At 32.4% G+C, this 24576-nt stretch overlaps 3 protein-coding genes and 1 pseudogene across 3 annotated transcripts; 2 read left to right on the forward strand and 2 right to left on the reverse strand.

The window, feature by feature from the left end:
- The window catches only part of LOC143612659 (uncharacterized), a 43042-nt pseudogene extending 38256 nt beyond the window's left edge, over positions 1 to 4786 (forward strand).
- Positions 4787 to 7511: 2725 nt separating this feature from the next.
- Positions 7512 to 12304, reverse strand: LOC143612670 (serine carboxypeptidase-like 51). Its single transcript, XM_077086599.1, has 13 exons — positions 11996 to 12304; positions 11232 to 11326; positions 11011 to 11118; positions 10670 to 10910; positions 10537 to 10580; positions 9873 to 9940; positions 9639 to 9744; positions 8829 to 9028; positions 8675 to 8744; positions 8404 to 8454; positions 8251 to 8303; positions 8033 to 8165; positions 7512 to 7824 (listed from the first exon to the last, which is right to left on the reverse strand). The coding sequence occupies exons 1-13, from the start codon at positions 12135 to 12137 to the stop codon at positions 7720 to 7722; spliced, it is 1416 nt and encodes a 471-aa protein (XP_076942714.1). The 5' UTR covers positions 12138 to 12304; the 3' UTR covers positions 7512 to 7719.
- Positions 12305 to 17807: 5503 nt separating this feature from the next.
- On the forward strand, positions 17808 to 18179 carry LOC143612668 (RING-H2 finger protein ATL57-like). The gene has a single exon (XM_077086598.1). It carries the CDS (start codon positions 17808 to 17810, stop codon positions 18177 to 18179), a length of 372 nt encoding a protein of 123 aa, XP_076942713.1.
- Positions 18180 to 20605: 2426 nt separating this feature from the next.
- On the reverse strand, positions 20606 to 21779 carry LOC143612666 (uncharacterized protein At1g08160-like). The gene has a single exon (XM_077086596.1). It carries the CDS (start codon positions 21408 to 21410, stop codon positions 20814 to 20816), a length of 597 nt encoding a protein of 198 aa, XP_076942711.1. The 5' UTR covers positions 21411 to 21779; the 3' UTR covers positions 20606 to 20813.
- Positions 21780 to 24576: the final 2797 nt, after the last annotated feature.

A 24576-nucleotide genomic window follows, 5' to 3' on the forward strand; every position in this document is an offset into this window, starting at 1 on the left:
CTTATATAGATGACATTCTTTTGACAAGTATATGTTACATGAGTCAAAGTATTGTTAACGCATATCTTGACCTAATCAATCTCGGAGATACCTCTTATTTAATAGTTATCAAAATACACCGAGATAGACTCATTAGTTTTATATGTTTTACATGAAACGGGTCCTTACACTTGTAACATACAATATTGCTCTCCTTTAGAGGCTAATAGGATAAATGAGATTATTTCCTTATGCATCATTAATTAGATGCCTTAAGAAGGTTCAAATCTATACTCGTTTAGATATTGGTCACATTGCTAAACACTAGACTAATTATTTCTATTGTGAAGCATCTGATAAAATATCACAATATCTCTAAGAAACGAGACACAATAATTTAAAGAAGAAGAAGTGAGAACTAAAAAACGGTTGACTACTAATATTCTAACTTTGTCAACTTCTGGGTATATCCTTATGTCAGCAAACATTACTATCTCATGAAGGAGTCCTAACTAACTGATAACAACGACCTAAGTTATAATGACATAATATGTTGCTGATCATAACGCAACGTGTCACTAAATGTTGTTGGAAAACTTTATCAGTTGACTCATAATTTATTAACTTCATATAAATCCAATATTGAAGACTTATTGTGATAAAGTCAGCTACCCTTATTTCTTGAACAGTAACAGTTCAAGCGGAGCTGCATTAGAATTCGATACAAGTCTAAATTATTGTTCGCTTATGACTTAAGAACAAATAGAGGAAACTAAACTTTTGTATCGAATGCATTCACGATATGCTTATGGATCCACTAATTAAAGGTCTGTCACCCATAAGTCTCCTAAATGGCCAATAATAGAGACGGGTTTTACCAATGACCAAGCGCAACTGCGTATCGTACTATGAATGATTAATTATTAATTTTTCCTCATACGTTGAAAATTTGTTTTGTCTCTAAATACGTTCATGCATGCCTAAAGACGTATAGACACTAATTATACAAATCAACGGTAAGGGCTTATTTGTCAATTTGATCCTAAAGTTAGGTTTTAAATTTGAGTTGTAGTATGATTAATGGGGGTCCTGAGTCGAATATTGATTCAACGACTGTATTTCTCTGCTGCAATTTGGGTTTAGAACTAAAATGAGTATTAACCTCTGATCAGACTAATCTAATGCTCATAATAAATAATTACTAGGCCAAGTGGGAGAATGTTAGAATAAATATACATTTTATATATATTTTATATATGGCCCTTATAATTATTTATCTTATTATTGATCATTGACCTAAATAACCTTATGTTTATAACTGGTAAATCCTTGATGGACGGAATTACCCTTACTAACATTAATAGGGTTTCCCCTTGGGTGTATATATAGAGAGCTTATTAGAGAGGTTAATAACTAATGATGAATAATAACACCATAAGAATCATCCCCTACCTCTCTCTCTCAAATCGTGTTCATCAAGAACACCTAATCTCCATCCTAACCATACACCCTAAAGGGGAACTCGATCAGATTAAGAAGATGTCAATCTCAAACATCACTGGATTATCAGGTATTACATATTTCCTTGTTTCCATTATATCATCGATTGTAGAAACTGATCAACACACGACGTATAAGTGCTTTATGCGGTTCTCGTAGTTCTCAACATAAATTGGTTCTGAAAACAATGTGTTCCTAAAATATGATTACAAAAGTTATATTTTCCTCAAAAAAATAAATGGGTCAAAATTGCTACCTTTATATTTTAACCAGGATCCAAATCATTTGGCAGGTATGCTGATCGAATTGCCAATGCTAAATGAGAAGTTAAAGAGCTAGGGATGGAACATAACGGGTAACTACCTCTTTAAGAATATCAAATGTCATTTTCTATTTATACTACTTCGCTAAAGATGTTTGTAATTATTTAACAGCCCTTTTTTGTTACTTCACCATGATTAACAGGTATGTTGATCTATTGTTGGGAGAATTTAAGCACTACAAGGCGAGGCTCACTAATGGAGGCATTCGAACTGAGGTAAAAGTCCATGACCTTAGGCCTGTTAACGAATCGAATGTTCAGTGAACCATTCGGCAGGAAGGTCGATTATGTTCGTTCATTTATCAAAAGAATAAACATGAACACAAAAGTTTGGTCATTTAGTTAAATGAACGAACATAAGCACATGTCCCGTTCGTGATCGCTTGTTCATTAACGTTCATTTATGTCTGTTCTTTAATTTATTGTTATTTATAATCATTCTTTATGTTCCTTTGTTTGAGCATCCTTTCAAATTTATCTATTACTAATTACTTGAGATAGTTTTTATATATTAAAACTCTTTGTTTACTTTTAAAATGTTGGATTGTATACTAGCTATCAATTTGGATACGTTTACTTTTAATTGGTATTCGTTTATTTTCTTTCATTTATGTGCATTTGTGTTCGTTTATGTTCTTGAACCGTTTGTTTGCATTATCAACGAATGAACATGCACGAACGAGAACATGTCCATTTTCGTTTACGGGCCTACTGATGATCTTGTTTTCTCAATTTTTGTTTTTCATTTCTTATTTTTGCTAATTAATGTAACATTTATTAAAAACTATTTCTTTAAACATAGGTGCAAGATACACTAATCGGGAATGGACTTGAAAATCTTTCTGAAACCATTGTTGAAGGCTTATCACGAGTGAAGCGGTGTACTGATGAGGGCCGGGCTCTAATGTCATTGGATTTCCAGGTTTCCCTAATATAACTCATTTGACCCTTTATTCTTTTTAGAGAAAATTGTGTAAACGGTCTCTGTGAGCATATTGCAAGTTTACTCCTCGCCGTTAATCCTAGCTAGTTTTTAACGGAAAAGTGATGTCATGTGTAATTCAAGTGAGAGGGTAATTGTGTCTTTTCAAATTTGGAACCCTAATAAAGTACTCAGACTCTAGAACTCCTAGCGTTGGTGTCGTCACCTCCGATTACGCCCTGAACCTTTGGTTTTTGCACCGATCGAGGGTGAGGTAGGAGTTCTGGAATTTGAAAGAGGATTTTACGAGGGTTCTAAATTTGAAAAGACACAATTACCTTCACATGAAGGCCACATATGACATCACTTTTCCGTTATAAACTAATTGGGATTAACGATGGGGAATAAATGTGCAACCCTCTCACAAATGTTTCGACTAAGTTTGCAATTTCTAAGATCTAAGGAGTGAGGACCAAACTTGCAAATGCTCAAACCACAGGGACCATTTGTGCAATCTTATTTTCTTTTTAGCAAAAATTTGAATTTACCCTTTTGACCCGTTAGAGATAAAATACACAATTAATAATCAAAACTCTCAAGTCTTAACTATACTTGTTGATATTGTTTCTGTACTGGTATGATGAACGTTATTATTATTTTTTTTAATGTTGGTTCAGGTTTTGATCACTGGCCTTCAGCATTTTTTGATTTTAGTGTTAAGCCAAAATTACTACGAGTTGAAACTTTTATTAAGGTAAACAACTATAGGCAAATTTAATGAACAGTTTACCATTTTGAGCATTCATCTATATAAAAATTTATAAATTACATTTAATAATTTCTCATTCCTTTAACAGGCGTTTTATCTTCCGGAAACTGAATATGTTCATTGGGCTCGTGCTCATCCCGTAAGATATGTTTTCTTGCTTTTGCTTTTGCTTTTACTTTTTAACTTAGGGAATATCTCATAGAATAGTAACCAACTTTCAAAAGTGTTCCAATTAGGTCACCCATGCATATTTTTCTCAAATTGGGTCACTAAATCTTCAAATCGAGTCTCACTGATTTTTGTGTGCGTCAAGAAAGAAATGGAGGATAAGATGTGGGGGTCGGAATTTGCAATATATGTAGTTATAATTAAAAAAATTAAAAAAACGTTAATTATTTTAAAATTCAATAATAAAAAATAAAAATCCACGTCGCCGCTCAATGTCAACATAAAAAAAAGATAAAAAGATTTCCTATGTGAAACAAAAAAGAAAAACGCTATAAAAACATGTTAAAACCTTTAATTTAATAAAATATGAAAATTGAGTGACTTAATTGGAACACTTTTTAAAGTTAGAGTGACCTAATTGGAACACTTTTGAAACTTGGTTACTATTCTAGTATTCTATGAAGTTGCCCCTTTTACTTATAGGTGAAGATGTGGTTCAGTGGTTGCATAAGTGCTTTATATATCATTTTTAAACAATATGTACAATGTTTATGTTGTTCTCACAGTTTTCTTTTGCTTTTACTTTTACTTTTACTTATAGGTATTTATTTCGTGTAGTCATAGTATTCGGATCATGTAACTACTTTTTACATCACAAGAGTACACGAAAAGTCAAATTACGGGGCTAATCAACCTTGTGGCCACTATGAAAGGTTGGAAAAGGAAAACCAAACTGGAAGTGCTAGAAAAAATAGAGTCGTCAACATAACTTTATAGTTTTTTTTAGAAAAAAAAACTACAATTTACATGGTCTGCGTTCGTCAATACCTTTCCGTCTCTCAAGCCTGTGAAATCATACGTCATACTGCGCTTTATATCGAGGTTAGCTTCTGAAACGCTTTGTTTATCATTTTTGTTTGTAATATTTTTTTTTCAATGTGTTTAGTGTGTGTTAATTGAACTCTTAATCATGGAGTTATGTATTCTTATTTGCATGTGAAACTTTAGTTTAAAAAAGATAAATATACTATTAAAAGAGAAATCACTAATAACAACTATATATTATAAAATTTTTAACCAATAGAAAAATAAGCAATATGCAATCACAGGATTGTATATGGGATGTGATCTTCATACACCACCCCCATGGTAACTGTACAAGCCTATACGGCTCGATAGAGCTATGTGGGCCGTATAGGCCACGCATGACTGACAAGTGTACGGAAGGGACACAAAAAAGAGCTTTTTGTGGCCTACACGGCCTTTATAGCCCTATACGAGCCGTATAGGTCTTCAACAACTCAGGGCCTATGGCCCTATACAACTCGTATAAGCATATACGAGCCGTATAGGTGAAATATGGTGTGGAGATTCAAGGTGGTGTATGAAGATCACAAGCCTTGTATATACTATTATTGTTCATGGCTGGTTTGGATCTTAAATTCTTAGCGCTACGGCACAGGATAATGTGAGCTTTTGTTTTCATACATTTTCCAACACAATACCTTAATGTTAACATATATGTATAATAAAACGATAACTGCTAAGTGCTTTCGTACATCTTCAAGCACAATATCTTAAATTCTTTAGTATCTGGTGGTTACGTGATACCTCTAAATGGTGACGTAGTGATAAGTGTTTCCTTCTAGCAGAGGTCTTGGTTTGAATCTGGCTTCCACTCGTTTTCTGCTTTTAACCCTGTTGAAGATCACATGCCAGGGGCAAGCTGCTTTTTACCTATATTATCAGGATATTGATGGGTCCATGAGTTATTATGGTAACGAGCTCTCACGGTAAACAAAATGATTAGTCATATAATAGGTGTACGTAGTTTGACACAGTTTTTAGTTACACTTTATACTTCTTCAAAACACTAATTCCAATATTTACTTTTTGTAATAAATGGAAACAATTACTAATAACGTGTTATTAGGAAAACAATATTCCACGTTAAAGCAATTAGACATGGTTTAGTAGGAAAGTAGCTCCTACTAACAAATGTCAATCGTGAGTAGCAACCTATTTTTTTACTTGCACAAGCTCGATAGTTAGCAAATTTTAACAGATAAAGTGACACGGTGTTTCATGAATCACATCGTGGCATTTCAATAAAATTTATGATAGTTCACTACATATGTAAGGAACTATTTGGTCTATTTCGGATACAACTTTTCAGGGTAGAAACATACATGCTAGCTCTTAATTTTTCTAAATCATTCGATTGTGATTTCAAATGATCCATGAAGATACTTCAATCTCAAATTGATTACACGAGACACCAATAAAACCTACATAAAGTTTACACAATTTGAAAGTAAAAAAAGAAAAGAGTAAATTGCGGTTTTCGTTCATGTGGTTTGCCCAAATTTGCGGTTTTAGTCCAATAGTTTTAAATTTGCGATTTTCGTTTCCGTGGTTTCAATATACTTGCAATTAAACCTAAATTCATTAACCCCGTTAAGTTTGGTTGTTAAACCCATTAGCGTGCCCCCTGACGTGAGCGGGCTTGCGAATTAGGACTGGGGTTTATTTTGGTAGAGAAAGGACAAAATTGTCCCTCACGTGAGGGGCACGCTGATGGGTTTAACGATTATACTTAACGGGGTTAGTGAATTCGGGTTTAATTGCAAGTAAATTGAAACCATATGGACGAAAATCACAAATTTAAAACTATTGGACTAAAACCATATATTTGGATAAACTACATGGATGAAAGCCGCAGTTTACTTAAAAGAAAATGTCGACGACGACAAGACTAAGAGCATTCTCATTCCATTCTCCATCTCCATCTCTATAATTACACTAAAAAACACCATCTTTTCTCTTTCACTTTCAATTAAATAATATTTTTTTATACTTTTATCATTACATTTTATCTCTCTTTCACTCACAATCACTTTCAAAAACATTAAAAAATTATAGAGGTGAACAGTGTGTTTCTTCAAATTTAACCATGAACAGTAACACTTTCTCTATCCTCTTCTCACAACCACTTTTAATCATCTCTAAAAAATGGACAGAGACTCCTCTCGCAAAATATAGAGAATGGAATGGAAATAGAGCATAAATAGTGGGGAAAATATGATTGGCATGTGGTAACATGCATGGTGGTTGTATACTTGTATTGGAAGAAAAAATGAGTGGCATGTGATAACCCGGAAATAAACTATTGGAGCGGTCCATACATACCCACCAACCAGTGGTATGGAGTATTGTATTGGTGGGGGCAGTCACTTTTTAATTGACTTCTACACATATTATAATAACTTTTATATTTTTATAGATTTATTAAACCCTGATTCTATATTTAAAATTTTTGAATTAATAAGTACAGGTTAATTTGAATCGATTTTGTTATTATAAAAGTAAATTGCAATTGTAACTATAGCCTATATTTACAAAAAATTTATAAAAATAGGCTAACTATTTCAATTATGCATATATGTAGTTTCAATATCCTTTTTCAATATATTCAAATATTTTGAAAAAGACATAAATATACAAACAAAAAAACTATATAAATATATAAATAAATGACATGTGACACAAAATTTGTTAAAAATGTGACCTGGCTTTTTTAACTTTATAAAGTTACAGTGATTGTAAGAATTTGATAATATAATATAGTTAAACTTAAAAGTATGATGATAGTCTCATGTTGGCATTTAGTACAATTAATGAAATTTGATGGTAGATAACCAAATTAAAATGCTTGTTACATTCTACACATGCCTATTTAGGATATGTTTTGACACGTGATGAAGAAATTGGTAATTTGGTTAATTTAAAGACGAAACAAGGAGAAGTAAATATTAATGATTTCTATGATCAAACACGGAAAAGCACTCTAAATCTGAAGTGTCTTTCAAACAGACGATTATGAATAGATATATTGTATGGAAATAACACCAATATCGGTGTATTGTTTGTATACATTATTGTATTTAAATGTGTGTAACAATTTTGAAATTTTAAATGAGCATACAAATCATAATCATACTATCGAGTTAATAACATCTCTTCATCTCTTAATGTTGTTCTTTGTGGCTTACGAGTTTGTTATTTCCACTTTTGTTTCTTCATAGCATTTTTTACTTTGTGGAGAGGGGAACGTGTGATGTGACCTATCATATCCAATGCTAAACACGGGTTATCTACAGGTACCTGCAAATCATATAATTATGAAAAAAAATCACAAAATACATTTTGAGAATTCTTTACGATGAGTTCAACTCCATCAAGACTTAAATTATGATATTAGATCGTCAGAAACCCAAGTCGAAGGTTTTTAGTAAGCTATATATTCATTGGTAAATTACAAATATGACCCCACAATGATATGGTATATAATGGTTGTGAGTGAAAAACTTACAAAGTGGCCAGCTTCAAGAATCCAATAGAAATGTAAATTTTTGTAAGCCTTGGTAAACCCTTTTGTAGCTTTACTATCTCCACAATATAATGGTATTCTATCAATGCTCAAGAATGTCTTTAGACCTTCCCACCTTTGTAAGAAAACAAAACACAAGGGTAAAACAGTAATCTACATTGGAATTTGGAAATTTACCATAGAGAGAAACATGAATTTACTTGAGCTTTTCAACCCATGATTGAGTTCCTTTTGTTGAACAAATAAGATCAAGCTACAAAAACAACACCAAGTTCAAAACAAATTTATCATTTTTACAAAGTTTAGTGAAATTTGCATATGAAGCTAGCATTCAAAGAGGAAAAAGATCATACTTGACCATTATATATAGTCACATTGACTCCCTTGTTCAAGAGTTCATCAACCTATTCAACAAACACAGTAAACGAAGAAACATAAGTAATCATTTTGTTCTTATTCTTTAACTTTTTATTTTTATATTTTTGTAAATGTGAGTTTTCCCATGGGCCCCACCAATACCTTGTTAACCAATGGGATCAAGTAAAACGCTGATTGCACGTGGAAGTTGAAAAAAAATTGATGTATCGTTAAATACTTGGTAAAAACTAATATTTAGAATCTTGCCTCGTTAATTCTTGGTCTCATGAAATCGCCTTCTAAGTATTCAAAAACAAGGCCCGCCTGTCCTCCCCACCTGTCATAAAAGCAAAACTAAAATTTATAAATTTGGTATATGCTTTTAATTCAAGAAAAATCAAGAAACTAAATATTAACTCACTCAACATTATTTGGGATAATCCCAAGTTTCTTTCTAATGATGCCATTCATCAAGAGATCAATATCACCATTTTCACCCGGAGATGTCTTCAAGGAATCAAGATATCTAGAGTACCTTTTCCTCGGGTTCACCCTCACGAGTTCCGATGTTGTCATTGACACTGGATCCATCCCCGAATCCAATAAGAAATTGTAGAAATCCTACAATGAATGCAAAGCATCGTTTCTTTATTAGAAAAATGGTTTTAGAAAGAAAGTGAGTTAGATTGTTGATTATCATCTAGAGGTGGCATTTTTCAATTTTGACCCATTTACTTATGAATGGTTCGTTTCGGGTTATGTTTTATCTCTAACAATAACGTTCAAAATTGTGTCCGCTTAAACTTCACCTCAATCATATTACTATTAAAATAATATGATTTTTGTAATCGTATTTGGCACACCAATGATAGATAAAAAATCAAATTTTAGACATAATGAAAGTCACCTCAATCATATTATTTAAATAATATGATTTTTTAACCATACCTGGCAGGCCAATCAGGGATAAAAAAAAGTCATTTTTTTGGACAAAATGAAAGTTAACCACAATCATATTGTTATTATCATCATCATTTAAATAATATGATTTTCGTAATAATATATGGCACGCCAATTATTGTAAAAAAACAGTTTTTTGGACAAAATGTGTTTAACCAGACGCATCATTGGCGATACAGAAAAATCCACTTGACTCGAACTCATTTTGACCCGTTAAATGAACCACCCGTATTTGATGTTTCCACCTCTAGACTTAAGGAGTAAAACATACAACAGAGTTACTATTGGTGTCGATCACTTCTTCAAGATCACTCCATGTTTCTGTAGCAGCTTTCAATTTCCCTTTTGCTATTTGCTGCTTTATTTTCTCAACAAGACTGTTTCCTGACATGGGCTTGTTAGATAAAAGAAAAATATAATCCAATTTAAAGCATTTATTAAGTCTCCTTAGGAATAACATACGCGAAAACATCATAATTTACATGGTTGATGGCAGAAAACCAACCTGTTTGCTTCGAGTAAACCATTGTCGTCTATCCTTGAAACATCCTTCAAAAGTGGACCCCATGATGCCTAATAATTTTTTAAGGTTTTAGAAATGAGCATCTTGTTTGATATGTTCTGAAGGTTCATAATTGCTCAGCCATGACACCTTTTAAAGGGAGTAATTAACTTTGATCCAATTTCTAATTTGAGTTTTTTAGGTGAAAAAGATATCAAAGTTCAATAAACTTGGATTCAAGGTGACTAAATTATATACATTTTGATTAACTTGATCAAAGTTCAGAAAAGATATCAAAATTCAAGTAACCTTGATTCAAGGTTACTAGATTCATAAATGTTGATTAATTAGACCAAAGTTCAAGACATATTGACTAAATTTCTATACTTAGGCGAAAAAGGTATCAAAGTTCCAAGAAACTTTAACACTTTGATTCAAGGTTGCTAATTTTTATAAATATTGATTAAGTAGACCAAAGCTCAAGAAACATTGACCGAATTGTTATTCTAAGTTTTATAGGCAAAAAAGATATAAAGTTCAAGAAACGTTGACCGGATTGTTATTCTAAGTTTTTTAGGCAAAAAAGATATAAAGTTCAAGAAACCTTGATTCATATTGAGTAAATTTCATATAATCATATTATAGCTAAAAGATCAAGTGAAATTACCACAAAGTCTTCGGGCGAGATCCAGCTATCTCCAAGAGCAATTCCTTAACATAAACCATAATTTTTTTTAAAAAAAGTTATACCAAAGTAATCTGTTTTATTATTGGAGGGATTTTCAAATTAAAATGTATACCTCCAAGAATGAGCTTTAGCCTTTTATCTTCAATGGCTTTGAGAGCTGAGAGTCCAAGAGTGACTGCATATTTGCCACCATAAGACTCTGCCACTATATAAAGAGGACTTTTTTGAAGTGTTTCATTTCTATTAAAGATTTCAGTCAACAATGTGGTTAAATCAGTTGCAGCCTCTTCATCAGTTTTCACCAAAAGCCCTTCCTCCTCAACAAAACTGTATCCAGTCCCAACTGGATTATCCTAATTTCCCACCAAAATTAATAAATTATAACAAATTTCATAAAAAGAATTCTTTTTTTTATATATATATAAAAGTTGAAAACTTTATAAGATTTCATACCACAAACAATAGATCTGCTTTCCTCAACCATGTGGAGTTTCTTGGCTTTAAGAATGAGTCCAGTGGGCCCACCTCTTCAAAATTTCCAGTTCCAACTCCTGAAGCACCCTACATTTGTGTGAAGAACACATAGTGATCACACACACATTCCAAAAATAATAAATAAAAAAATATTAATTTTTTTAAAATCCCATTTGCATAACATCAAGACAAGTACTTACAGGTCCACCTTGCAGCCAAAGAATTACAGGCCAAGGATTGTTGGGATCTTCAGTTCTATTAGGGCTTTTGTAATACCACCAAAACATATGAGCTTCTGTGTTCATAAACATTAAACACCATCAAAAACACATACAAAAATGGCAAAAAAAACAAAAAAACAAAAAAACTTGGAAAAGAAGTAAAGAAACATATGGGCTTTTGTGTACAAAAACACCATAAAAACAAACAAGAATGGTGAAAAGATTAAATCTTGAGAAAAAATAGTAAAAGATATGGCCTGCTGTGTTCATAAACAAGAATGATTAAAAAATTGAATCTTGAAAAGTAAGAAAAAAACATATGGGTTTCTTGTGTTCATAAACACCATTAAAAACACACACAACAACAATGGTAAAAAGATTAATCTTGAAAAAAAAACATATGGGCTTCTTTTTTTCATAAACTCATCAAGAATGTTAAAAAGATTGAATCTTGAAAAAAAAAAAAAACATATGGGCTTCTTTTTTCATAAACTCATCAAGAATGTTAAAAAGATTGAATCTTGAAAAAAAAAACATATGGGCTTCTTTTTTCATAAACTCATCAAGAATGTTAAAAGGATTGAATCTTGAAAAAAAAAACATGTGGCCTTCTTTGTTCATAAACACCAATGGTAAAAAGATTGAATCTTGAAAAAAAAAACATATGGGCTTTTTTGTTCATAAACACCAATGGTAAAAAGATTGAATCTTGAAAAGAAAGAAAGAAAATGGGTCAATCTTACTGGGTCTAACTTCAACATAACCCCATCTTTCTGATCCATCTTGGGTTCCAGCAGCAGAGGCTAATTGGGCAAACAAAAGTGGCAGAAAGAAGAACACGAGTGAAACATTGAATAAAGCAGCAAAATGGGAGGACTTCCACATTTCAAGAAAGGCTGCAACAATCACAAGTGAAAGGAATACAGTTTGTTTATATAAAATATATATATATATATATATATATAATAAATGTGAGAAAATGACAATAATAATTGAGGTAAATTTATTTGGGTAAATTTATTTATGAGAAAGAGATAAGATTGGTGAGAATATTGAGTGTGAAGAGGGTCAATTACTGTCAAGAAAATGACTTTACTCAACTATTCCTCTGATCAAAATCCTCCTTGTAAATTTTGTAGAATGTACTTTCAACTTTCAAGATTCAATCTGAAATATTAACAAAAAAAAAGGAAATAAAAATGACATCAGAAATCAAGGTTTATCTTTGTTTATGTTGTAATAATTCTTATTGTGTAGTCATTTATGAAAAACAATTTTATTTAAAAAAGGGAACTGCGGTTTTTGTCTATATGGTTTATTCAAATATACGGTTTTAGTCCAATAGTTTTAAATTTGCGATTTTCGTCTATGTGGTTTCATTTCACTTGCAATTAAACCCGACCACACTAACCCCGTTAAGTTTGGTTGTTAAACCCATCGGTGTGTCCCTCACGTGAGGGGCGATTTTGTCCTTTTTTCCTCAGATACACCGCAGTCCATAACGCGAGGGGGCTTGCGAAAGGCTGAGTTTGTTTGAGGAGAAAAATGACAAGACTGTCCCTTATGTGAGGGGCACGCTAACAGGTTTAAGGACTATATTTAACGGGTTAGTGAGTTGGGCTTAATTGCAAGTAAAATGAAACCTCATGGATGAAAATCACAAATTTAAACCTATTAGATTAAAACTGCAGATTTGAACAAACAACAAAAACAAAAACCATAGTTTACTCTATTTAAAAGTATGTTTTTATTTTATTTTATTTTAATGCGAATTAGAGGATAATTCTCGGTTAGTCTTATTTTCAACTGGGTGCTATCGTTGGTTGCCTTTGATGGCTCCACCCTTGTCATACATACTTTTTTTTATTGGTCCCCTAATTAATTCACCACGAACCCAACGCAATTTTGCACCCCCAACGACAACACATAGTCTTAGTTATGTTAAAAAAATAAATCACGTGTAATGCCAAATAATATTGTTTAGGCATGAGAGGTCGAATGTTATACGGTCGTTTTGTGAAAATATCTTACTATTCTAATAAATAACTACTACTATATGCCACTTGTCACACTCTTATTCATTCTCATACTTTTTAACCCATTTTCTTAAATATAGATACTACATGGGTCATTACCCACCCACTTTATTTGTTATTCAAACCTCCTATCCTTTATCCAATCAAACCTTAGATACCAAATTTCTCCCAACACCATCACGTATGTCTTTCCATCGGCCCTCTCCATGGCCTCCAGTTCCACCACCACCCCAAGTGTAATGAAATAGACCCTCTCCACGGCCACCACCGCCACAACTACTATCCCCCCCCCCCCACTATATCTACTTTATATATACATATACGACGCAATGGTGGACCTCAAAACCCCTAAATCTCTTTCTCTCATCTTCACCAGGTAATATTAACTCTTTTGAATGAATTTTGATATTAGATTGATTGAAGGTTTATGTTTAATATGTTTATTTGAAATTTGTGTATTAATTAGCTGTTTACAGATCATGTGTATTTGATATTATTATTATTATTATTATACATGAAGAAATCATCATTCATCTGACTTTTTCGGTATTATTATTATTAATATTATTATTATATTTACAATTGATGCCAGTACACATAAATACGTCATTTCAAAAGTTAGGCATTGACTGCTGTAAATGTGTTTAAAGCACTATTTCTCATATATCTTATACAATGTTTCACTTGACTTTTAGTTACGGAATAGTATTTTGTTATTAATGAGTTTGTGATAATCTATCTGACTGACTGATAGGTGTCCGTCGGAACTCAGGTGTGTGCAGTCGATGTTATCGTTACATAATGCGGTTGCTGCTGTGAGATTGACATCCTGTTTGAGCACTACTTCAAGGAGTTGCAGATCTCTTTCACAAGGTACACACTCTTGTATCTTTCTAGGCGTCTAATATGCAAATATGTTGTTTTATTCAATGTTCATGTGAAAGTGTTTGCTTTTTGCTTATTATTTTTCATGTGAAAGTTTTATTTGATTATGTGAAAGCAAATATGATTTTTACTTTTATATTAACGTTGAATATAAAGTTTCAATTAATAATAATATGATTTTAAAAAAATGTGTAATTATAAATCAATAACGTAATTAACTTAGAGTTTTATATGGAAGTTATCTATTAGTTTTCAAACTAATATTTATAACTAAGTTAGAGTTTTATATGAAAGAAATCTAATAATTTGAGTAACTTATGGACCTGGTCAATTGTTTGATGTTTAACATAAAATTAATAATAATAATAATAATAATAATAATACGATTTTTAATTTTAAAATGGATTATAGAATCACCTATATGCATACGATTTAAAATGGATTATGGAATTACTAATATTATTATTATTAAGCTTATTGCGTATTGATTATTTATTATATGGATTCTGATAATATGCATAATAGTTATGATGGAATAAACTTTGATATGATAATATGCATACCCTATTTTAAAACATGATTGATAAGTTTGGTGTTTAACATAAAATTAATAATAATATGATTTTTTAAAATGTTTAATTATAAATCAATAACTTAAAATAATAATACGATTTGTTAAAACTTAATAATAATACGATTTTTTAAAATGTTTAATTATTTACATAAGATTATTAATTATCTGGATTTTAATTATTATTATTATTAAGCTTATTACGTATTGATTATTTATTATAGAGGTTTGTGATAATATGTTAAAGGTTGTTATTTATAACGGTTTAACGGGTTTGAGATGCAATTTAAAAAATAAGTTTAATCAATATACTTTTTTTATCACACGAGCAACTATATATGGTTATATCAAGAGTTATAAGCTGGTCTATATGTTATTTTATTAAGAGTTACATGCAGACATGAACTAAAGATTTTGATTTTTGATAAAAAAAAATGTATACTTGCTAATACAATCACAAATATAGTGTAAAAGGAAGTTTTTATCTATTTGTAACATATTTGTGTAATATTAATTATGTAATTTCTGTAATTTTAATTTAATTGTAATTGCATTAACAATATATGATCAATTTGTTGACTGTATTTCACTTAATGATCAAAATTTAAAATTTTCAACAATTACCCGTGTAATACACGAACCTCAAACTAGTATATCATATAAAATATCTTCATACATAACAACTCCACAATAACATGCTAACATGTGAATGCAAGCAAACAAATGTGCACAAACACTCGCATAGAGTTGTTGATGTGCTTTTAAGAGATAAATTGGTTGAAAATCTATTTCGCTACACATGGCGGGCATAAACAAGGCCGGCCGTAAGGTGTGGCAGGGTGGTCGACGGCCACAGGCCCGATACCCCGCTAGACCCGAATTTTATTTTAATGTATTTTTATTAAAACAATATGTATATTTAGTGTTTAAACTCATACATAACCATTAGCTTGGTCTAGTGGAAAGAGTTATTACTCCCAACCAAACCAAAAGGTTATGAGTTCTAGTCTCATATGAGACATGTTTAGTTCTATTTTTATACAAAAGTTTTTTACACAACCCAAATTATAACTAAGTAACCTCATATAAAAATCAAATTGTTTAATCCCAACAAAATATTCCTTTTATGTAAGACCCAAAAAAAATTTCGCCTTCAACCTAAAATTTTTTTTGCATTCTCGAAGTCCGCCCTGGCCATAATATCTTATGCGGAACTTACTAACATCTTGTTATAAGCATTATCGATTTCCAACTCACTGTATAGTAACAATGAAGTTATAATAAAATAGTACTTTTGTCGTAACCCATGTATAGTCAAACAATGAAGTTACAATAAAATAGTACTTTTGACCTAACTCATTTAATGTTTCATTTTAATTTAACTACTAGTAAAAGTTGCTGGTAACTTTTAACTGGAAAAGTTTATTACTAGAAAATTCACGAGATCTCTTTAAATATCGTGTAGCTGATTTGATTAGATTGAATATTGTTGTTGTATTAATTTGGTTAAGTTTACCATAACATTGTCCCTACTAGCCATTCAGTCACATTTATATCTTCGTTTCAACTTTCAACAACAGGTCATCAACAAGTGTGGTAGGGGCTTTTCGAAAAGGACGAGTATTTGTTTTTTGAATATTCAAACAATAATTTGTTATTTAAATATTAGCTTTTCAATTATTGATCACATATCCAATTTATGTATAGCTGGAAAACAATGTAAATATGGGTAGGTGTTGGGTAATTGGGTTAGCATTTGGGTAATGGGCTAAATACGGGTAGTGGGAGATACGAGATAAAATAGTGGGGTATGTATATGTGTGTTTGAATATGAGTATGGGTTATATTCGGTTTATTTGTTTTAAATTGAAATCCGGTTCGGTTTTTAATTTAATCGGTTTGATATCGAATAGTGAACACCCATTGTTTTTAGATTTTACTAATATTGACCACAAGTTGTTATTTGATGGATTTGATTGCAAAAGTGTCTAATGAAAGTTCCTTAAATAGCTAAAAATGGCATAGGGGAGGCTTGAACAGAGTTTGGATAAGTAGTTAAAGTTATCTACTTATGTGACTTGAGTTGACAGCCTAAATAGCAAGGTACATATTCTCGCAATCAAATGTGGATGATACTTCACTTGATTATAAACTATGTTCCTTAGCTATGTGGCAAGATAAAAACACTAGATGTATATGTTCATACTGATTGGATAGATAGACGTATATGATATAAGTATATAACTGTGTATAAAATTATGCAAAGAAAATAAATAGCATTATAAAATCAAAAATTGGATTTTATTAATCTCGTATTTTTTCGGTTAGCTGATAATAATCAGGGTTGTCTCCGAGAAATGTTAAAATTTTTATGGACTTTAGGCAAAAGAGTTTTTTTTTGGTTTAAATAGTTAAAGTTTTAAACGGGTTGTGCAAAAATGTTTCGTATAAAAAAATAGGCTTAAATGAATTGAGTAATTGGATTTAAACATTTAAAGTACGTAACTTTTATCACAAAAAAATTAAAATTCAGCCTAGTGGGGTGATCGGGCCGATGGCCGTCAACTACCCTGCCCTCTTATCCAAGCCGATCATTATAATAATTCAGTATTAGAAAATTGTTGTCACCGATTCCACCTTTCATATTATTTGTTTCATTGGAACCCTTATTTAGAAACATCCTTTTATATTTCATAGAAACATCCAAACGATTTACAATGAAGTGGCAGGTAAGCGGGCAACAAGCTGCGCCACAACCCCCTTTTGGATAGCAAACCCAATCCCTTATTCAAAATAGACTACTGATTAAATTCACGAATCAAGCGGGTATTATTAAAAAAAAAGTATAAACAATCATTAAATTAATGATAAAAGATACAAAATACGTGACAGTTAGAATTCATCACACACACCACCACCTTAAAAGTTTGCATATTGCCATATGAATCCAAACCAAAGCCCAAGGAAAAGGAGTTTGTTGTAGAAACACTGCCACATCATCTCTCCGATCACCTGCCACGTCATCATCCGCTAGATCTCTTCCTCATATCATATTAATATATTATGGCCTTCTTCTCTCTCTACATCCGCCGCTTCTACAGCATCACCAACAATAACAACTCCACTCCACGACAATTTCAATCTCCGTCGCACGATAAACGCCGCCGCGGAGTTGCCGACTCCGACGTCCGGTCACTGCCGGTGGTTCCGTCCGGCGTCGAGTTGACGGAATGCTCGATCTGCTTGACTGAGTTTGAGGACAGAGAATCGGTGAAGGTGATCCCCTACTGTCGTCATGGTTTTCATCCGGTGTGTATTGACACGTGGCTTTCAACGCATGTCTCGTGTCCGCTGTGCAGGTCGACTCAGCTGTTTCCAGCAGCCGTTGATGACGTTCGTGACCGAGATCTGTCGGTGGTCACGCAACGTGTTTGAAATTAAGACAAATTTGCCGGGAAAAGTTGTTAGGTGTGACACTGTGACGTCACGGGCAAAACAATTGGTTTTTGTTTTATTTTTCTTTGTTAAATTTAATTTCTTTTAAACGTGCCGTGTTGTGTTATTGAGCTATAGTTGCATTTAATCGTGTTATGCTTATTAGCTTATCGTGGAGTGTAACCAGCTTATTGAACGTGTTCGTATTATTGTTTAAGAAAATGACACCGTAAAACGTGTCATATTCAGGTTCGTGAACATTCATTAATCGTGGTAAATATATCATGTCGAGTTCATTTTGTTTAGCTGATACGTATGACATGTCCATGTTTTATAGATGAACTCTAGTATAGGTCCTCTGATTTAGAGCCTTATTTAGGCACGCCACATCAGATTGTTGATGACCTTCGTTTGAGTCAATCAAAAGCCTAATTATTCTAAATAGTTAGAGCAAGTAGGGTATCATATCACAAGGAGTATGTGGTTAATGAAATTCGTGTAACAGATTTAATATTATGGAGTAAATGGTTTTAATGCTGATCACACAAGCAATAGTTTAAATTAAGAGAACAAAGCAACGAACAAGTAAACAAATATTAAGCAGTTAACAAGGCAAACCACACCTGGGAATTCAAGTAAGCAAACAAACAGTATCTCATGCAACCTAACAGATTGAGTATTAGCGATTAACTGAAAACTGATCAACCAAACAAAAGCTTAGACATCAACAATTACTTTACACACGACACTGGTTATCAAACAGTCCTTGCCAGTGTGACTCAGTTAAGGGTAATTGTACGTTTTATCGTATTCAATCTAACCAAACAGTTATATGACTAATTATCTAGCAACTGGTAACAGATCGTTCAGACCAACGTAAACCTAAACCGACCGAACACACAGAAATACTAAACATCAATAATCATATATCAATCTTCAATAACAAAACATAAGTATTCTTAATCACATGAGAAAAACTGTAAATGGTTACAAACTATACATCCCGGGTGCGATTCTAGGAGATTAGCCGAGCCGCGACATCATCGATTCTTCAATATGGATGATAGAAATCATATGTAGGGTCTTGACACGAGCTAGGACAGTGGAAATCGCCTTCTTAGACTGCTGGAATCGCCTCTTGGTCGTCAAAAACGAAGTTAGGGTTTTCTATTAATGAAAAAGAAGTTATAAACTCAAAATCCCGTCTGCACTCCCGTTGCGGTACGCGACGGGGTCTTCTATGACCATCGCGTACCACGATTGACCACCAAGTCAACATTTAAATTATCACCCATCGCGTACCGCGATGGGTCTTCCGCAAGCCCATCGCGTACCGCGATGGGACACTGCTACAACAATCATCATTCTTTTCCTCGTTTTGCGTGTTGGACATCCCGGGTCTTCATTCCATGTCACAACAGGTCCATATTGAGTACTTTAACGCCTGTGACCTGAAATTCAATAATACACGTATGAAGTATCGATACTTCTTGAATAAACAGTTAAAACTAAATAATAAACGAACTAAAACATATACAAATTAACCGACCATCAATTGTACATGAAAATCGTTTTAAATAAGTTTACAAACTTTTTTATCTACAAAGACAAAATTTATGAGTTCGAGTCACTTTTAGTGTACAAGAATTGATTTTGATGATTAGATGTTTCATATAGAGTTGGTAATTTATGATACGATTCAGTAACACTAGTTGACTTGATTAAAGTAAAAAATGATTGGAAGAGATAATCATGTTTGTGTCAAACGGTTGACACGTTAAGAATGTTTTTATAGAGATGCATTCCACCTAACCCATGTATGATTTGTATAATCCATTTAAGTAATCATGTTAACTGTGTCATGTTGTGTATTTCGTGCTATTGGGTTAATTATATTTGATATTGTTAAACTTGTTGTGTCAAGTAACCGCTTATCAGAGATGTTATACAAATAAAGTTTCTTACAAATGTCTAGGATCGAACAAATGAACATTGCTTACATGCTACAGCCAGATCAGGGCCGACCCTTGGGGGTGGTAGGGTGGTCGACGGCCACATGCCTGACACCCCGTTAGGCCCGATTTTTTTTTAAAAAAATAAAATAAATTATATGTATTTTTATTAAGTACAATATGTATATTTAATGTTTAAACTCAATTGCATAAACACTAGCTTGGTCTAGTGGTAAAATGGTATTACTCACAACCAAAAGGTTATAGGTTATAGTTTCATTAGAGACATGTTTAATTCTATTTTCATATAAAAGTTTTTTACATAACTCAAATTATAACCAAACAAACTCATATAAAAATTAAATTATTTAAACTCAACAAAATATTCCTTTTACTTAAGGCTCAAAAAAAATTTCACATTCAACCCAAAACTTTTTTTTTGATATCTTGGAGCCGAGCCGGCCCTAAGCCAGATCATAGCATTCAAAGCAAGGATACTAAATGTAAACAAGTAAAAAATGATGATCGATAATAATAAATTACAATGACGATATATATAAACATTTGATTATTTGAAGTACATATATCACATATCAAATTACAATATTTAAATTCAACCAAATCCACAAAGAAATTGCAAAACAGACCCTCATGTTCAGGAAAACACAAACCAACACTAAAATCAAAAATCAACATCACACTTGGTCCTTTGAAAGACCTTTGAGGAAGAGGAAAAATGAAGTATAATATGTTCACATGAAACTTTCATGTGGCAGTGTCTTGATTTCCACACTCCCACCTTGAATCGTACTCTCACCTTCAACTTCACATCCAACTCGACCCGGCCTAAGGACCTCTCCACTTTTAGATCCCGTGCAATATGATCCGGCAAGGGCACATCGTGTGATGCAAGATCCAACTTAAAACTTGTTGTGCTTCTTTTTTGCTGGTAAAACGGGTCAATATTCCCTCTGGCAATAGTTTCGTCAACATACATGACATCAACATCAACTTTATCATTGTAAATAGAAACTCTCTTGTTAGGGTTGTGTGCAATGAGGATGAAGTTATAGGTTGCATTTAGGTGACTGGCATTTGATAAATTATAGTTGTGGATAGAGCCATTATCAATGTAGTAGACTAGCTTTTTATGCTTGATGGTTAACCAAATTATGATGATGGTTAGACCGACAAGGACTACGATTGCAAACAAGACTATTAGAATGAGCTTCAATAGCTTGAAGCGTGTTGGCCCGGGCGGGGTTGTAGCATTAGCCATTTTTACATAGATCTTCAGAACTTGCTATGGGCTTTATATAGTATGCAAAAAGGTGGGAATTTTATGTCAAGTGTCTTGCAACCAAGTGTTTACTTTTTCTTTCCAACACACACATGATACTTAACTTGTAAAAATGGTGAGAGAAAAAGGGTATAAATGATGCTTAACTTGAGATGGAGGGAGAATGAATAAGTAGAACTCTCTAAGCGATTCTTTTATTAAAGTTTGGAACTCACTTTTGTGAATCTTTTCCAGTGGTATCTGGATCCTCATTTTCATGGGCCTGCTTCAAGTGATGAGACCAAACAAGTTTAGTAATGGGTTTGGGCCTCGTTTAGTGGTCTTAAAAGAAAACAGAAAGGAGAGTGGCCTTGGGGATAATTTAGTGGCTCTTCATGTAAGAGATGATTTCTATTGACAAGTTCTACGGGTCAAGGGGAGCCGGGTCAAGTCAAATATGGGTTGGACTTGGCCCGAGCTGGACTTAAATTCATATAATCGACATGAAAATTGAGCTTTAAGTTGGCTTAGTTCAAACTCAAGCAAGGTTAGCCAACGTTTTGTCAAGATTTATCATTCAACATGTAAAGGATCAAGAGCTACGTAGATTAGATGAAATCTAATGAGAGGTGAAGACTAGAATATGACGGTCGAAGTTGTTGATCATGAAGTCTGGATCTTGATCGATGGTCATCACCAACGGGGTCTTTTTTTTTGGCGGGGAAGGGGGTGTCAGGATATGTTATCGATGCATGAAGAAGAATAATAAGATGCTGGTCGAAGCCGTCGATCGTGAAGTTTGAACTAAGGTGTCAAATTACCCCCTGGAAACTCAAGGTCCTTGACGAGGTTTGTTTCACCATCTCAAACGATGCAAGGACGTCTTTGGTACATGTATCATTTATACTAATAATAGATATGAGTACCTCATTTGAGATAAAAATGTTATATTTTTATAAAAGTTATGTTACACCAACCTTAACTATTTTATTTAGATAACTATGTGTTATTCATAATTACATAACTATTAATTATGAACGTTTAGTTATCTAACATTAAGCTACTATAAAACATTTTTAATATTATTTTAATAAAAGTTTTAGCTAACTTGCTATATTGACGTACGCATGTCTTGTTCTCTTTCAAAAAAAAATAAAAAATTGCTTCTTAAACATATCACACAGACTAACCAAACACATTTAATTTTTGTTTGTCATGTATCGAATCATGTCAAGTATCATCACACTTAACGTTACTACTCTTCGATTAAACATCATCGTCACGTGGACAGTAGCCCGACAATCAGGCACCAAGTCATCTGCTCGCGGCTATATTCCATACGTCATACGTATGGCTAAACAAAAACCTCAAGCGGCATTTTTTAGTGAAGTTATATTATATATTTATATCACCAATTAGTGAAGGTCTTTATCCACATGGATGTACACTTGTATATCTCTATTCTTGGAGTCCGTATTTAGTTGTATTTGATCTGTCCCACTCATTAGTTGTTAATATTCCACGTGGCGGATCCTTAATAGAGGTGACAACATACTGGTAGTACTTAGTAGACCCGAGACAGTGCCTTCGCGCCTCTCAAAACATTTTCTTGGAAATAAAACAAAATTTGAATGGAAAGTGAAATGAGAAATTAAAATAGCAAATGAAAAGTCCAAGCATTAAATTTAGTTATGGACTTTAATGCCCCTGCACAATTTTATATTTTACTATTTCAGCTTGGCTTCATCATATATTCGAGGTCTAAAATTGAAAGTCCAAGTAAAATCAATCAACATCTTTAAAATTAAAATTACTATTCGTACATTTAAATGTGATTTAACTTTATTAATTTAAAGCATAACTTTGTTTCTTTTAATCTATGATGTTATAGTATATTATTTTAATTTTATTAAATTTGACTAAACTAAGTTCTTTTCTTTTTGTAAAAGTTACATCGTAACGCAGATATAATATAGATAGAAATAAACATGTTGTATATAAATTATCTATATTACATTATAATACATATAGACAACATTTAATCTCTCACTTTCTCTCTCATGAGACGCTTGTATATTTAATGTTGGACTAAATGCTACCTTCAATTCCATTCATTGTTTTACCACATTCTTTTCTTAGTCTGATTTAACCAGTGAATCTTTACCCTTTTCATCTACCCGCTATTGAATCCCAGATTCGTTTCAATTGAAGCCTACTTTAAAACCTCATCTTCAATTCCCAAATCACATCTACAAATTCTAGGGTTTGCCTCCATTAGTTCAGTTTCTTATATAAAATGTTTTCCTTCGATGTATAAACGCATCGACCGAATTTCTATTGTATCCCGCTGCAATGCGCGGGCACTTCCACTAGTAGTATTAACTATGGTAGGGATAAATACAGAGCGTAATTCGACCTTATCAACAAGAAGAAATCAATAACGACATTGAATACGAAATTAATACCCTAAATTAGGACCGGAGACTTGCCGGAGGGTTAATGAATCTTTAAATTTAATAGTGTCTCATGAGAGAGAGTATGAAATGTAAAAAATTGTCTATGTGTATTATAATGTAATATAGATTAATAAAAGTTAATGACAATAATTTTTTTTTTTAAATTCAGACCCTGCTATAAAATAATTTTAGAAGTGATAAGTTTAAAGGTGTCAAATATAGGACTAACAAAAAAAATGCTTGTAAGTATTTAATAGCCTCATTTTAAAGTTGTAAAAAATAAAAAAAATAAGAATAGCGTATATAACTTTACTAGTCACAAAAATAGGACTAGAACTGATAATCATAAAAATACATGCGAAACTAACTTGTAAACAAATTACATGAGAGGCTTGTTTGATTCGGCAAAACACCATTAAGGCATTAACCATATGCTCACAATTATCATTTGCTTTATGTGTAGAGTTATTACAAGTCACTCGAATATTAGAATAAAATTTATATTTTATATTACAAACAAAAGTTTTCAATAATTTGTTTTAATTGGCAAAATATTAAAATTTGTAGACGCAAAATATTCTTATCAACGACCTTCAAAAAAATCTCTTAAACATGAAAGTTAACATAAAATTAAAATTCAAACTATGGACCAATTTAAGTATCTCGCTATAACTTCACTGATAAAAAACCCCGAATCACAGTAAAACTAA

The sequence above is a fragment of the Bidens hawaiensis genome, unplaced genomic scaffold (assembly GCF_021521415.1).
Source record: "Bidens hawaiensis isolate Kalapana, Puna unplaced genomic scaffold, B.hawaiensis_p1.1 tig00035161_1, whole genome shotgun sequence".
Classification (NCBI taxonomy): Eukaryota; Viridiplantae; Streptophyta; class Magnoliopsida; order Asterales; family Asteraceae; genus Bidens; species Bidens hawaiensis.